The sequence below is a fragment of the Podarcis tiliguerta genome (genome assembly GCF_965153285.1).
Source record: "Podarcis tiliguerta genome assembly, chromosome: 8".
In the NCBI taxonomy this organism is placed as follows: Eukaryota; Metazoa; Chordata; class Lepidosauria; order Squamata; family Lacertidae; genus Podarcis; species Podarcis tiliguerta.
Window position 1 is genome coordinate 75185683 of NC_139541.1, and position 17422 is coordinate 75203104.

Below are 17422 nucleotides of genomic sequence, written 5' to 3' on the forward strand. Positions count from 1 at the left end.
GGGCTATGCCTGTGCAGCCAACTCATGCCCAATACTACAGGCGTGTCCGACAGTTGGGTGACATTGAAGCTGATGACTTCTCGGTGATTCCCAATTTGCATCACCATCGGAGGTGTTTGCTGCACCACCTGCCCCCCCAGCAATTCCCTGCCATCCACCGTGACAACCTTCAGAGGCAGCGTGGCTGGCAGTAGTGCTATGTTGTGCTGTTGAATGAAATCCAGTCCTATGAAGTCTGCGTTGCTGCCAGAGTCAATGGTAATCGGCACTTCCATAGTGAGTCCATTAGGTAGTTGGAGCGATGCTGTGAGCTGCACCACTGGTTTGGGCGGGAGGGGGTCTGTGGGCTGCAAAATTTCTGGGGATTGCTTCACTGACTTGTCTGGCTGGACCCCAGTGCCTCTTCCTCCAGCCAGACTCTGTCGTTTCCCTGTTGTGGTTCTCTCTGCTGAGTTCCGTCTGTTACTGTTGCTGAGGCTGCAGTGTGCTTGTGGAGCCTCTGGGGACACTCTTTCGCCATGTGCTGAGCACTGTCGCAGATGTAGCACTTCCTGTTCCCTCTAGGAGGCTTCGCTTTGACTGCTCCCGGTGTTAGGGCTCTGGTAGCTGACTGAGCCCTGGCGCCTCCAATCTCCATCGGTTCCTCTCCCCCTCCCTGCGGAGGTGTGGATTGCGCACGCGCTGCATCCTTGGGAAAGAGGGGAGGTGCTCTCCCTGGCGTACGTCCCCAACGTCCTTCTTCTCTGTTCCATGGACGTTCTTCCAGACGCACCCCAATCTCCAGCGCCCGCTGGACCACCTGCTGAGTGCTCTTTGGCCTCTCCCCCCTTGCAATCTCATCTTTCACATTTGCATTCAAGCCTTCCCAAAAAAGGTCTCTGACGGGAGCAGAATCCTTCTCCCATTCCAGCGCATGGACTAATCCAAAAAAGCGAGCATGGTACTGCCTCACACTGGCTCTACCTTGTTTGAGCCCATGTATGTCTTTTCTGGCGATATCGATGTCTATCTTTGATAAAAAACACGAATCCATCGCTTTAAGGAAAGCATTCCCATTTTGGAGCGCCGGATCTTTGTCTCTCCACAAATTACGCAGCCATGCTTTAGCTTCCCCATGCAAATGGGACAAGATAAACCCCACTTTCTCTTGCTCATCTCTAAAGTCTTTCTCCAGCAGTTCCAATGCAAACAGCAGGTCTGCTCGGAAGTTAGGGTACTGCTGTAAATTCCCATCGAAATGAGATACAAGACTGCCTCCTCTTCTCCCCAGCCCGATCCCTTCTGATTTGGGTTGCGTTTGTCCCTGCTTGTCAAGCATTTCCAACCTGGCTTGGAGATCCCTGTAGGCGGCAGTTGCTTCCTCCTCCCTTTTCCTGGACGCACGTACCTCCGCGTTGAGTTGTGTCACTGCATTTTGCAGTTCTGCTAGTTGCTGTTCTGTCGTCATCTTGCCTGACTTTTGTGAGCTCGCGAAGCACCAATCCTCTTCCCTCGCTCTCCCTCACGTTACGAGGTTCTTGGTGCAAAATTTTTCTTAGAGATGGAGCTTACTGTCAGAGCTGGCTCCAGGTCCCAGCTCACAGAGGACCAACGCTAACCGGTAGTAATGTACAAAAGTCTTTATTGAAGTACAGTTTCCATTTTCAAGCCGGAGCGCCCCAGCTCTACGTCTAGGGTTTAGACCGGCGAAGCTCCATCTGAATCTCCTCCCCCTGTACACCAGTTTAAGATTCTAGCCTTACTCCACCTCTTCCGTCTCTCCTTTCTCCTCTGGGTCCTGCTACCCCCCGGGGTCCCTTCCTTCCTGGATTCTTCCGACGCAGACGTTGACCCCCCTGACTCCTCCCTCTCTCTCCGGCGGGCTTTGGGACCTGGCTCCCTATCCGGGCTGCCAACTGCGCCGCCCTCCTGTACATTTGAACTTGGCGCGCGCACCCAGCCTTCAACCTTCCTCTCGACCGTTTCCTCGCTCCCCGATGTAGGCGTGGCCAGTACTGCCTCCTGTCCTCCTGCTGGCAGCGCGCCTCCTGATCCCGATGCCTGGGACTCCTCCCCCCTACTGCACTCTGGTGTGGACGCTGGTCCTGATTTCCAACTGCTGCTCTCTGAGTCCCCTTCTTCCTGGGGTGTCCCCCTAGGCACCCCCCTTGCCCTGACCATGGGAGCCCCTTTCTGTGAATCTTCCGATTCGCTGGAAAGACTCAGAGACCTCGGACCGCTGTCATCGCTGACATTTCCTTCGGACTCCTCCCCCTCGCTCTCCATTTCCTCCCTTTCCTGTGCCTCTGCTCCTGAACCCCTGACACCATCTTTTGTGTGAGAGCAGCTGAACTGTTTGCCTCAGAGGTAGTCAGTCTGTAACAATATTTATCTTAGATACAAAGGTATGCAAAATGTACTTGCAAATTAAGTAGCATGTAAAAGGTAAAGGGACCCATGACCATTAGGTCCAGTCGTGGCTGACTCTGGGGTTGCGGCGCTCATCTTACTTTATTGGCTGAGGGAGCCGGCGTACAGCTTCCGGGTCATGTGGCCAGCATGACTAAGCCGCTTCTGGCGAACCAGAGCAGCGCATGGAAACGCCGTTTACCTTCCCGCCGGAGCGGTACCTATTTATCTACTTGCACTTTGACGTGCTTTCAAACTGCTAGGTTGACAGGAGCAGGGACCGAGCAACGGGAGCTCACCCTGTCGCAGGGATTCGAACCACCGACCTTCTGATAGGCAAGTCCTAGGCTCTGTGGTTTAACCCACAGTGCCACCCACGTCCCTAAGTAGCATGTACCTGAATGGTATATTTTAATCTGCAAGTGCAGGCAAAGTAAGTAAACATTATTTGTTATTTAAACTTTAAAAGAGAGTGCCTTGTACAGTTTTTATAGGAGGGAAAGAGGATCTGATTAAAGGGTCAAACAACCTGGGTTCACATCCGCATAACTCTGTAAGTTCTAATTCCCACAGGTCGGGGGCTGCACGCACACCCACACAAACCTCTCTCTTCTCTCACACACAAATAAACTCAGAAATTGACAGATACACAGCCTTATTCACATTCATACTCACATATGCACTTTCACACACTTCTTCCACCTCAACATACTGAGATTGGAAGTAACCTGACATCCCATCATATTTCCCCCTTCCCCACCTATCAGTTGGGCAGCGAGGTGCAGAATGGGATTTTGGAAGTCCCATCATAAAGCAGTCTTGTTGGTTTTCAAGATCCACAAACATTGATGGATTGAAAGATGCATGCAAATATATACACCTCCCTCTTCTATCTCCCCCATCCCTGTTGCCCAGATATCTGGCTGTGTGGTTCTTAATTCTTACCAAGCAGATGGGAATTGAACTACACAGTGCAATTTCAGAAGTGCGTCACATACTTCCACACAAAGCCCACATTATTGGTGATGGTAAGTGTGCTCCCATCAGCCCTACAAATAGCTGTTGGGTTGATCAGGAGAGCATGAGGGCTATGGGGAGAAAGGTGCACCAGGAAAGGCTTCCACCTTGCTTACAATGAAAATTGTGCTCATCAGCCTTGGGAAACAGCTCCTTGGCCAGCTGAGGGAAGCACAATTACCAACACAGGACAAGGAGTGAATCCACAGGCATGGGACATAGGCAACCTGTTGTGGCTGGCATGAGGCCCATAGGCCACATGTTGCTCAACTGTGGTGAAAGTTTCATTTCTTCTCTTAATATTCATACTGGTACTGTTTTAAAATATGTCCTTGTATAAGGATGAAATATATCCTTGTATCGCTAGAGTCAGCCAAGTTCACATGTTCAATTCGGTAGTGTTCAATCATTTTACAAAATGTATCCTTCAAAACATATATGGAGGCTAATTAAGTGAAGATGAATCTATTTTTTTGTTTCATTGTTTTCACAGCACTCAGACATCCATGGGGTGACAGATTTTTTTTTCCTACCTGGGTTTTACCATTACCACCAAGTTTTCCATCAATGGGCAAGTGTATTGGCAGGCCAGCTACAGCAATGGCTCACCTCTCCAAAAGGGTGTGGGAGAATGTGATACTTATGACCAATACCAAATTGAAGGTCTACTAGCCTTGCACGTTGAACATGCTGCTTTATTAATGTGTGTTGTGGGCAATTTACAACCACCAAGAGCCACACCTCAATGCCTTCCACAAGTGCTGTGTCAGGGAGATTTTTGGGCATCACATGGCAGGACAGAATCACAAAGATTCTCTTTTACTGTCCATTCTGGGTTGCCCAACCACTGCCACAGTGTCCTTTCTCTTGGCAGATCGAGATGAGCAGAAGCCAGCAAAGGTTGCTAGGTTTTTAGCTGGGGCAATCAGAATTAGGTCCACTATTTGGCTGCTGACTCAGGACCCTAAAGTGTGTTTTATATAAACGACTTTTTATTTCTATTCCTTGTATGTCACATTGTTGTTTTGTTGCTATGGCCAATGGCTAACACAAATACAGATTATTTCATTCAAAGATCCTGCACTGGCTTGGTCATTCCAAGAGAATGGAAGATGGTAGGATGGCCCTAAAGATATGCTCTACAGGTAGCTGACTTCAGGCACCAGACCCATTGGCAGACGAACTGTGGGTTACAAATATGTCTACAAACATGACATGATGACTGGCAACATCCACCCAGCTATTTGGGAGTCCATTGCAGACCACCACAGTGCCTGGAGGCAGGCAGTTAGGTCATGCATTCATAGCAGTCACCAGAGGAGGAATGACAGCTGGGAGGAGCGCAGAGCAAAGATTTCTCTCTATAAGTTATGTAGCTAATAATTACCTTGACATCTGATGGGAGAGTGTCCCACAAGAAGGGCACTACTGCCAAGAAGGCCTGGTACCCTGTAACTACGCTTCTTGCAGTGAGGGAACCACCAGAAGGCCCTCAGAGCTGGATCTTAGCATCATGAACAATGGGGGTGAAGATGCTCCTTCAAGTATGCAGGACTGAAGCTGTGTAGGGCTTTAAAAGTCAGCAACAACACTTTGAATTGTGCTCAGAAATATACCAGGAGCCAGTGTAGATCCTTTAGGACTGGTGTCATATGGTCCTAGTGGCCACTACCATTAACCAGTATGGCAACTGCATTCTGGATTAGTGATGGTTTCAAAGTCACCTTCAAGGCTAGTTCCAAGTAGAGCACATTGTAATAATACAAGCAAGAGACTGCCAGATAATGTACTACTCTGGCAAGACAGCATGCAGGCAGTAGGGTCTCAGCCGGTGTACCAGATGGAGCTGGTAGACACCTTTCCTAGAAACAGAATTGACCTGTGCCTCCATGGACAGCTTCTGTCTTGTCAGCATTCAATCGCAATCCGTGAATCACCATCCATCCAGCCTCCAGCCACTTACATAGGATGTTCATTGCCTTAACTGGTTCTGATTTAAAGGAAGGGTAGAGGTGGGTATAATCTTCATATTGATGAACACCCAGCCCCAACCACCTGATGATCTCTCCCAGTGACTTCATATAGATGTTAAAAAGCATGGGAGGGGGACAGAGTCCTGAGCGGCAAGGAGTTTGAACACTCCTCCCCAACACCATTTTCTGGGCACCGCAGTGCCCCCAACTCCCAACTCCTCCAGACAATCCAGAAGGTTACCTCAGCCACTGAGAGATCCAGCAGAACTAGGAACCAGCTTTCACCTTTGTCCCTAGCCTGCCAGAGATCATTGACGAGTATATTGACTAGTATACTAGTATACAATGCGTTCTTGCATTGGACCACACCACAAGAGAGTCAATGTAGGATTCTGACATAGCCTGAGACTACCATATGGCACTGTTCTTGAAGCAATCATGGCTCCTCCCTTATCTGCTATAGCAGGATAGGCCTCATAACAACAGATGGAATCAGGGCCTTCCTAGTAGGGCTGAATATTGCACAGCCCAAGCAGTCACCCCCCCCCCCTTTCTAAAGACACCGTGGGGACTCATTTCAACCAACCAATCAATCTCTCTAATTGGGACAGAGGTATAGGGACACATTTGCCATAGCTATATTTTGGACGAGGACGGGGTTAGTGGTGCAAAGATATTGTTCCTATCTCCTGAGTCTCTCAATGGCTCTCCAGAGTTCTGCCAGATAGCGGTAATCTCCTCTGGCTGCCTAGTGCTGCATGGCAAATTGCCAGAAAAGCAGCTACGATAGCCCAAAATCAGCTGCATTTTGATAGATAGCTGTCCTTTTAATAGTGTTACCCACTATTTGGTTACTTCTAAAGACACTGTTCTTTGCTGTTGCCACTTCAAAATATTCTTAATTTGATAAATGCTCACACACAAGGATTCATTTGCCACACCAATTTATTTCGTTTATGAACAAATGAAATTTTAACCCATATACCACATTATCATGAGTCAGAGGCCCCAAACCCCACACTCCTACTTTAGCTTTTCTATTCTGTGCATTCCATTCACCCTCCACAAAATGCCAAAGAGAGGACTCAGGAGTCCTGTGAATCCCAGTCGCTCTGCACTCCCACCACCAGGCAAGCAACCTCCACCTCCACTACTGCAGCAAATGGTGGAATCCAAAAGGAAGAAGACATCTCCTAACTACCCTTCAAAGTTGAGCTGTTCTGAGGAAGGCAGTGTATCATAGCATCGTGCTTCAGTCATAGTGCCCGAAAAGTATTCATTATACAGGGATTTCCTGGCCATGTCACAAAGAGATGGGCTGGCACAGCCTTTATAAATCTCATCAGGAGCTGAACTGTCATCTAGTAAAAAGAAAGAGACATTGTCAAATGAACACCTGCGTTGTAAGGGATGAGTTTGTGTGTGCAGAAGATACAGAATAGGAACATTTTAATTGTTATTAACTGTATTGCTCAAGTATAAAAAGCATACCAGAATCACATCATGAGATTGTTGTTGTAGCTGCTATTTAAACTGAATTAATATAAGACAAAACTATTAGTTAAAAATCTGTCCCCAGATGAAAAAGCAGAACTAGAAAATATAATACAAATTAAAGTCTACCCCAAAATTAAGTATTTAGGAGTATAGTTAACACCAAAGAATTTTAACTTATATGAAGATAATTATACCAATTGTTGGAAAGATATCAAAAGACAGTTGGAGACATGGACTAAGTTAAATTTATCATTCTTGGGCCTTATTTCGGTAATTAAAATGATAGCTTTACCGAAGCTACTCTTTCTATTCCAAACGATTCCAATTATAGGAAAGACCAGCAGTATTGACAAGTGGCAAAAAGAAATTTCTAAATTTTTGTGGAAGGGTAAAAGACCAAGAGTAAAGCATAAGATATTAATAGATACTGTAGAAAGAGGTGGCTACGGGTTACCGGATTGGAAGTTATTTTACGAAGCCTCATGTCTTCTCTGGTTGAAAGATGGGTGTACATTAAAAAATTGGGATATTTTAGAACTAGAAGGTCATGAGACCTGTTTTGGGTGGCATGGCTATCTTACTTACAGGAAAATAAAGGCACATAGGAACTTTTCAAATCATATAACACTAAATGCCATATAGATGGTATTGGAAAAATACAAAAGATATTTGGAACAGAAAACCCCAAGATGGAACTCTCCACTAGTAGCAATCGCTGTTAAAAAGAAAAAAGAAAAAACATCAAAGAGAACTGGATAACGTATAACACAATATTAAGGGAAGAGGAGGGTCAATAAATACTGATAAGTTACGAGAAAATAAAAGATCACTTTTCTAGTTGGTTAGATTATTTCCAGGTGAATGAAGTGTTCAGACAGGACAAGCAGATAGGTTTTGAAAAGGAGCCTTCAAGATTTGAAAAAGAACTACTGAATAGTAAAGCCAAAATAATCGCAAAAATGTATAGACTTCTTTTAGACTACAAAGTAATGGATGAGGAGGTTAAGGCTTCAATGATAAAGTGGGCCCAAGATGTGGGCCATCCAATTATGCTAAAAGATTGGGAAAACTTATGGAATGTAAATTTGAAATTTACAGCCAGCTATAACATAAGAGAGAACATGATGAAAATGGCCCATAGGTGGCACCTCACTCCTTCCAGATTATAAAGAATGTATAAAAATTTGGTGAATGCTTGTTGGAGATGTGAAGGAAATAACAGTGACATGATCCACATGTGGTGGATGTGTGAAAAGATTAAGACTTTTTTGGGGGGGAAATATATGATGAATTAAAAAAGATGATGGGGATAACTTTTACTAAAAAACTGGAGGTATTTCTATTAAGTATTTTAGATAAAGAGATCCCAAAAAATTGAAGAGAGATACTCTTGTATGCAGCTGCAGCAGCTTGAATACTCGTAGCCAAGGGATGGAAAGATCAGGAGGCTCCAAAAATAATAGACTGGCAAATTAAATTACAGGAATTTGAGGAGATGGTTCAATTGACTAGCAAACTCAGAGAAAACTCAAAGCAAAAATTTGCGGAAAAATGGGATGGTTATAGAAGATATGTTCAAAAATACAATAATAGTTTTGACTCCGTGCTAGCATTTGAGTGACAAAGAAAGTATAAGTAGGTGGACAACAATTAAGGATTTATTATGTTTTCTGAATGTATTGGAAAATCTATATAGAAAGGTTTACTACTTTGTGTATATTCAATTGTAAGATAACATATATGTGAAGGGACTTGACAGGAAGTCAAGATTGAAGAAAAGATTTTGTAAGATAAAAGAGGGGGGAAATGATTTTCATTATTATCACTATTATTTATTATTATTATTATTATTATTATTATTATTGTGTGTGTGTGTTTGTGCGGGTGTGTGTTTTGTATGGAATTGTTTGGGAGGAAATAAGATGGTAAATAACAAATAACAAACAAAATATTGGTGTATGTAATTTTTCTTTCTCAATTATATTTTGTGGTAGTGTGGTTATAATGTTTTCTGTAACATAAAATCATTCAATAAAAATTATTGTCAAAAATAAGAAAGAGATTGTAGTATTGTAGTTGCAGCTGCTGCTACTGTTAGGAGGAGGAGGATGAGGAGGAGGAGGAGGAACAACTACTACTACTACTACTACTACTTTCTTATTTGTATCCGGCCCATCTACCTGGGTAGCCCCAGCCACTGTGGGCAGCTTTCAACAAAATATAAAAGACAGTAAAGCATCAAATATTAAATACTTCTCTATACAGAGCTGCCATCAGAAGTCTTCTAAAAGTTGTATAGTTGAATATCATACAGATGTTTAACATTTAGAAATAATAAAAGTCTCTTATAGAGAAGAGACTATTATGGCAAATTGCATTCCAGAACAGAACTCAATGTCTGCTTTTACTTTTTCAAAAAAAGACTAGTTGAAACACTCTTTTTTAAAAACAGTTTTGCACATAATTTATGTAATTTCTCATCCCCCCTGCATTCAGAAGATACAAGTTCATCTAAAGAAATACGAATCAGAAGTGACATTTACACTGTGATATTTTCGGGGGGGGGGGACACCTCCCCCCAACACACATGCAATCTGTTTTCTGGCATTAAGCCACAAATAGAATGAGAAAGCAACCCACCCACCACTAGCAGGCTGAGTTTCTCCTCTCCCATTCATTGGCAGGCAGTGCTTACTTACTGTGAACAATAACAAACGAAATGCATTGAGTCTCAGCATCACAACAACCAACAGTTTTCAAATCTGAACAGCCTTCTGAGACAGAAGCATGACAGGCCTCACACTTTCGCCCATTTAAGTCACGAGGTGGCCCTGCCAAAAGCAATGACTGCTGTTGACACATGGATCCAACAAATATATATCCATAAAAACCCTAGGCCTCAATTCTAGAATCCTCCGAGATGGATGTCATATTCTCCACTGCACTCTGCTTCTGGAATTAATCAAGGAGATGATGCAGATCTGGTTACTACCTTGAAAAACTAGATTGAAATGCCATATAACGTTATGCATGAATATTATGTTGTTTGTTTTGTTGCTATGTTGTAAACTGTGTTGTGACCTAAAGATATAGCTATAGCTATAATAGTAAATAAAACTTGGGGTTCTTTTTATTTTTTATTCTTTTTATTATTTTATATCTGATACATTCATATACCACTTAATACATAAAACAGTCTCAAAGCCTCTAAGTCAGGAGTGTCCAAACCTTTTTTTTTTTTTTGGATTGAAGTTGTTGACCTTCTTTTGGGATTTTAACCCCGGAAATTAACTGCCGCAGGGGCCAGATTAAACCGACTGGCGGGCCGGATTAGGCCCCCGGGCTGGACTTTGCACATGCCTGCTCTAAGTGGTTTATAAATTAAAAGCATATTTATGTATATACATAATATTGTAGTAGCCAACTCCTAGGGGTCCCATTGGCCCCACATAAAATGTTTGAGGTGGCTGGGCACCCCCACAGTGAATGACCATTGCATTTCAAATGGTGTGAAATTCAATAAAACAATAAGATCTATTTAAAAGCAAGGTATCATCAAAGCACATCCTTCTCCCTCACAAATTACGCAAACACATCATCCATCTAGTTGTATAAAAATCTCTTACTCAGACACCAACCACTACCAGCAGTCACTCCTACCACATACATACACACAAAATGTACTACAAAAACTAAGAAAAGAAAGGAACTTTTCATTGGCTGAACCCTATAAAATAATAGTGCAAATTTCCCCCTACTAGTCACACAGATATTCCTGACAATTTCATTCCTTCCAAGGTCACTGCCTCCCATTCCAGACTCTTACCTGATGAAGTGCACACCCCAATTCCCTGATACTCCTTCCTGCTACCAAGGAGTGTCCCCAGACAATCCAAACCATGTAGGAGACCATATTAAAACTTTCACTGAGGGTAAGAAAGTGAAATACTTAGGGGTTAACATGACTGCCAAAAATGTGAATTTATTTAAGGATAATTATGAAAAATGTTGGACTGAAGTGAAAAAGGATTTAGAAATATGGACAAATTTGAAGTTATCATAGTTAGGCCAAATTGCTGAGATAAAAATGAATGTATTGCCAAGGATGTTGTTTTTATTTCAAACATTGCAAATTTTGGATAAGATGGACTGTTTCAAGAAGTGGCAGAAAGATATTTCCAGATTTGTTTGGCAGGGCAAGAAGCCTAGAATAAAATTTAAGATATTAACTGATGCTAAAGAAAGAGGTGGATTTGCCCTGCCAGACCTTAAACTTTATTATGAATCAGCTGCTTTTTGCTGGCTGAGAGAATGGCTGCTTCTTGAAAACACTGATGTATTGGATCTAGAAGGTTTCAATAATGCATTTGGCTGGCATGCATATTTGTGGTACAATAAGGTAAAAGCACATAAAGCGTTTAAAAATCATATTGTCAGAAAAGCATTGTTTAATGTTTGGATAAGATATAAGGATTTGTTAGAAAAGAAAACCCCAAGATGGCTGTGCGAAGGCACAGAAAAAACTCAATATGGAGGCCAAATGGCCGAAATATTGGGAAATTCTGGAACAAGATGGAGACAGAATAAAATTGCAGAGCTTTGAAAAATTGAAAAATAAAGTGCGAGATTGGCTCCATTATTATCAAATAATGGAGGCATACAATTTGGACAAAAAAGTTGGTTTCCAGGTGGAAAAATCAAAATTGGAAACAGAATTGTTAGAGCCAAAAATCAAGAATCTGTCAAGAATGTATAACTTGCTATTGAAATGGAATACTCAGGATGAAACGGTGAAATCAGCTATGATTAAATGGGCACAAGATGCTGGACATAACATAATGATGGCTGACTGGGAATAGCTATGGACCACACGTATGAAATTCACGGCATGTAATGCCCTAAGAGAAAATCTAATGAAAATGGTTTATAGGTGGTACATGACACCAGTCAAGCTTGCAAAGATTTGTCAGCATCGCCCTTGAGCCAGTGCCACTAACTGGACTCATCCACTTCAGCCCTGACTGGGCTAGGTGAGCTGGGTAGCACTTCCAGAGACCACCTTCTGCACAGGAACAGGTCAAAGTGCTGTGGACTCACAGCTTAGAGTTGTGAGCACCAGATTCACTTCCACAAGTAGACAGTCGTCGCACAGCAGAGTCCAGCAGAGTCCAGCAGAGTATATAAACAACTCGGAGAGCAGCTCTGTAGAATATCTTCTTTATTCTATCTACAACTATTATACAAGTATATACAGAGCTAAATGAGCCTAAGCATAAATGAATGCTAAACCGCACTGAGTGTCTGCAGCTGCTCTTAGCAGCAACCTTATCTAAACACACAATCTCTAACACTCAGTCTCTCTCTCTCTCTCTGACTGACTGACTGACTCACTCACTGACCGACTCTTTGATGTGGTGCTGGAGCAGAATAAGTAGAGAGCAGAACACGCCTCCTCCTCTCTGCAGAATCAGCAGACTCCTCAGGAGATTCTTAGATATGGGAGGGGTGAAATCTCCTCATCCTCCCCCATTTCATCCGACCATTTCAAGAATCTTTAACATAACTGCAATTTACACACACACTCCAAAAGTTGTTCTCTGCTTACAACCTTGGTTAACATATTTGCAGGTACCTCTCTCCCCCTTTATCTAATACACTTTAACACATCATTAAACAGTTACTACAATCACTCTGTGTCTATTAGGAAAGAGTTAAAATATAAACCTCAATCTGTAGTTCACACAAAATACACATTGTGAATACTCAAATGAATAAGCAGCTTCTAGAAAAAAATTCATACACGTTTCTTCCTCTCTGATACAAATTTACATTACCAATTAGGCAGATTTAAACAAAACACTTTTTGTACTCAAACACATGCTTGCTTCTTCAATCCTGATCCTTTTAGCGTATTACACATGAACCACTTTAGGTCAGGTAAGGAAATAAATAAAGCGTTTTGTGCTATTACTGTCAGCACACTTCATGCCTGGTTTAAAAACCCCACCAGAGTTGCATGTGACCGCAGCCTTAGTGAAACCTTTTCGGTGGTGCACCCTTGGTTGTTCTCTTGGATCTGTGCAAAACTTTCTGATCCTCTTGTTCTGGTGCTTCCTCCTCTTTGGGAGAATGGGGAGCTAAAGTATATGAAGCTGCTAAGTCTGAATCTGCGTCAGACTCTCCTGTGGCTTTTGGGCTCTGATAGTCTGTGCCACCATCCGGAACTACATTGGCATCAGGATTATCAATCACATCAGAACTTGCCTCCCTCTTAACTGTTTTTGCCCCTTTTGCACCATCATCACAAATGGGATAGCACTGAAAAACACCAACTCTGTCCCATTGTGGATTGTCCTCAATACTCCTGGTCAGCCTGATGGTTTTTGTGTCTGTGATTAGGACACGATAAGACCCTTTCTCATATCCTAGGAAAACACCATGCTCACCACGCTAGCTCAGTTTGTCACCTTGTGAGGTGTGCACCCAAACCTCTGATCCAAAAATTTTAAAATGCTTTACACATGGCTTCCTTCCATGAAGCATCTCATATGGGGTGCAATTTACTGCGGACTGGTACCTCCTGTTATACACGTGACAGAAAAACAAAAGAGCTTCGGCCCAATAGGGATTGGGCAGCCCCGAATCATGTAACAGTGTTCTGATTCCTTGCTGCAGGGTCTGGTTTACTCTTTCACATAAACCATTCTGCCAGGGTGATCTGGGCGTGGCAGTCCTATGCTCAATGCCCTGTTCAGAAAGAAAACTCTCAAACTCCTCTGAACAAAACTCACCCACCCTGTCAGTGAAAAGACAACATACGTTCTCATTATGTACATTTCTGAGCCATTTACAAAACTGGCGAAACTTGGTAAAGGCTTCAGACTTTTTCTGCAGCATATAAACCCATACATATCTAGAATAGGCATCTATCAAAACCATGAAAAACCTTGAATTGCCTCTAGAAAGCGCTAGAGGCCCCACTAAGTCTGCATGAATGACTTTGTATGGTTTCTTGGCCTCTCTCCCAGACTCTGTACCTTTGGGAGCTTGCTTTGCTTTACTCTCAGCACAAGAAACACATTTCATGTGGTAGGGACATTCTTTCAACTTCATACCCTGAACCATATCAGGCATTTTTGCCACAGCCTGGAAATTCAAATGACCATAAACACGGTGGTAATAATGAATACATTGGTCATGCAACTTCTCATTCTTATCAACAGACAAATTGCAACACTCTTTCTCAGTTGCTTCTGCAATACCTGTACCTGAAACAAAAGGCAATTGGTACAAACCATTAACACATTTTGCATATAAAATGAGCTTGCCATCTCGACGGATTTCACAGCGAGATTTAGCAAACACCACCTTAAACCCCTGACAATCAAGCTGGGAAACACTCAACAAATTGTCCTGAATATCAGGCGCATACAGGACATTCTTAATTGTTGCATTCAGGCTCTTTAAAAACACAGTTCCCTTAGCCAAACTCGTGAGAACAGTCCCATCTGCTTGATGAATTGCTTTCTCTTGTTTCTCAAGATGAACAAAGAGATCCTTATCTTTGGCCACGTGGTTTGAACAGCCAGAGTCGACCACGAAGAAACTCCGCCCACGTTGATTGGAGCAGCGAGAAATCAAAGCCTTTGAAGTAGCAGGTGCTTGGGGATTTCGTCCTCCTCCCCCTCTGCCTCTGAAGTTTCCCTTCTTCTTTGAAGTTTTCTTGCTGCACTGAAAACTCAAATGGCCTTGTGCTCCACACGAAAAGCACCACTTCAACTTTAGTGCTTTAACAGCAGCAGTTTCACTTTCACTTTCCCCTGCTGGAGACTTAGGCATATTTTCAAGCACATTTTTAACAGCACAGTCCCAGCTTTCTCTAACAGCCTGTCTGCGGTCCCACTCATTCAGGAGCACGCTAGACACATAATCTTCCGTTAGCCGGTCAGAAGGCATTGTAGAAATCTGGGCAGCTACTCCATCGTAAGAATCGTCTAGGCTATTTATCATCAGCATTGCAAACACAGCCTCTGAAATAGCCAGGTCTCGCTGAACAAGGTCCTGTCTGAGACTCTTTAACTGAGATAGATGGCTAGGCAAATCACCACCTTTCTCCAACTGCAGCCTGCACAGCTTCTTGAAAAAATCACACTGGAACCAGCATTCTGTTTCAAATGCATATCTCTCAACTTATGCCAAACAGCTCGTGCAGTCTCTTGACCCTCTAGGTTTACCAACAAGTGGTCTGAAACACTCAAAACAATTGTCCCCCGGGCTCTCATGTCTGCAGCATGCCACTCAGGCCATTCATCATCATCCTTATCGGGAGGGTCATCTTCTATCGTGTGAAATAGCTTTTCCCTCTGTAAAAGCACTTTATGGCCCATAACTGATGTCAGCATCACCCTTGAGCCAGTGCCACTAACTGGACTCATCCACTTCAGCCCCGACTGGGCTAGGCGAGCTGGGTAGCACTTCCAGAGACCACCTTCTTCTGCACAGGAACAGGTCAAAGTGCTGTGGACTCACAGCTTAGAGTTGTGAGCACCGGATTCACTTCCACAAGTAGACAGTCGTCGCACAGCAGTGTACAGCAGAATCAGCAGACTCCTCAGGAGATTCTTGGATATGGGAGGGGTGAAATCTCCTCAAGATTTACCATTTGCCCGATAATAAATGTTGGAAATGTAATGAGACTGAAGGTACATTCTTTCACCTTTGGTGGACATGCCCAAGGATTAAGACTTTCTGGGAGATGATATATAATGAAATGAAAAAGGTATTCAAATATACCTTCCTGAAGAAACCAGAGGCCTTTCTCCTGGGCATAGTCGGCCAATTGGTGCCAAAGAAGGATAGAACTTTTTTTATGTATGCAACAACAGCAGCAAGAATACTCATCGCAAAGTATTGGAAGACACAAGATTTACCCACCCGGGAAGAATGCAGATGAAGTTGATGGACTATATGGAACTGGCGGAAATGACTAGCAGAATCCGAGACCAGGGAGAAGAGTTGGTGGAAGAAGCCCGGAAAAAGTTTAAAGACTATCTACAGAAATACTGTAAAATTAATGAATGTTAGAACAAAGTTGGAATGAAGCTATATGGCTTTAGTAGAAATGTTATAAGGAATTAAGTATAAATAGATTAATAGAGTGTTAAAGGAAAAAATAAGGTTAAAATGTCTTAAGATAACTATAGGATAGAAAACAGAGGAAGATGGAAAGGAATTGCTGAAATAATTAATAGAAGTAATACAAAAAGGGAGGTGTGAGGAGGTCGTTGAAATAAGTGAATGGAAGATAAGATATTGAAATTGTTTGATGTGTTTTAAATTGTTTTTGTTTTGTTAGTTTAATGTGTTAGTGTTAGGTGTTAGGTGTTAGTGTTAGTGTTATGTAGTGTTTTTGTATTGTATTGTATTGTCCATTTTTATTTCTTCTATGTAGTCTTTTAATTGTTGGAAAAGTAATAAATATTATTTTTAAAATAATTTTAAAAAAGAGGGTACCCTCATCACAGTCCCAACACCTTTTGCCTCAGCGGTGCTGCTTTTGTAGTTCTCTGGCTGGAGAGCCATCATCGGCAACTAGAATGTATTCTTCTCTCTATCTCCAATCCTGCAATAAATGAAGAATCAACCAGGGGTCATTTGAAGCTCTTTGTCAATAAGTGATTCAGGCAGAACACTTGCTTTCTACTTGAGACACAGATGGTGATGCTGATTCTAATCACCTCCCATGTAAACTAGGAAGATGAATATTGCACTGGAACAGTATCATTTGTCTATGAGCAACCAATGAGAAAATGTGAAACATCAATGCTATTCATGCTCAGGAATACATAGATATGTATAATTCTAAAAGAATGCAGCTACTTACCGTAAATATATTTGTAGTTGCAAAAGTCATCTTGGCAGCAGTTGATTTCACTTTCCAAGTAAACTTGTAATGTAGTGAAACTGTAGTTCTCTGAGGAACAAGTTGTAACACATCCCATGTCAGGAATGCCATAAATTGTAGACCCATCTGTGAGACAGAATTGGAAAGAAATAACTACATCTGCAAAAAAACTGAAAAAAGATTAGGCTAGGATGGAGGTAGTAAATGTTCACTTCACAGGCCAAGTTTGTAGGAGAAAATAAAATACAACGGAAGAATTAAAGGCAATAAAAAAGCACAATTAAAAATCACACAACATTTAGCACATCACATGATAACTGCTGCAACAAGCAAATGTCTTTGGGGGAGGGGGAATTGGGGACCACTTCTGCAGTGCTCCCAAACTCAACATCCTTTAGGAATAAGAACCTGTGGCTACTGCCTCTTTGCCTCAATTTACAACTATTAGTCTTATTCTTATAATATAATCATATTAGCAGTCCCCCGCTGCTTTAACAAACCATAGATTATTCAATGGCCAAAGGTCTGGAATGATAAAGAATAATGCTTTTGCCTGGTGCTGAAACACATGCAATGATTACACCAAGTGAGCCTCCCTGGGGAGAGCATTCCACAGGCAGGAAGCTGCCACAGAAAAAGCCTC

The 17422-nt window shown here is 42.6% G+C and overlaps 2 protein-coding genes across 2 annotated transcripts in view; one reads left to right on the top strand and one right to left on the bottom strand.

Moving 5' to 3' along the window:
• LOC310684737 (phospholipase A2 inhibitor gamma subunit B-like) overlaps positions 1–17422 on the bottom strand; it is a 179614-nt gene that overhangs the window by 138874 nt on the left and 23318 nt on the right. The window contains exons 4-6 of the mRNA XM_083456240.1: positions 16759–16821; positions 9575–9706; positions 6567–6739 (exon numbers count right to left, since the gene is read on the bottom strand). Coding sequence (XP_083312366.1) covers positions 6576–6739; positions 9575–9706; positions 16759–16821 — 359 coding nt within the window. The 3' untranslated portion in view covers positions 6567–6575. The remainder of the gene's footprint in view (positions 1–6566; positions 6740–9574; positions 9707–16758; positions 16822–17422) is intronic.
• LOC310684686 (phospholipase A2 inhibitor NAI-like) overlaps positions 1–17422 on the top strand; it is a 118790-nt gene that overhangs the window by 8878 nt on the left and 92490 nt on the right. The gene's annotated exons all lie outside the window — the stretch shown is intronic.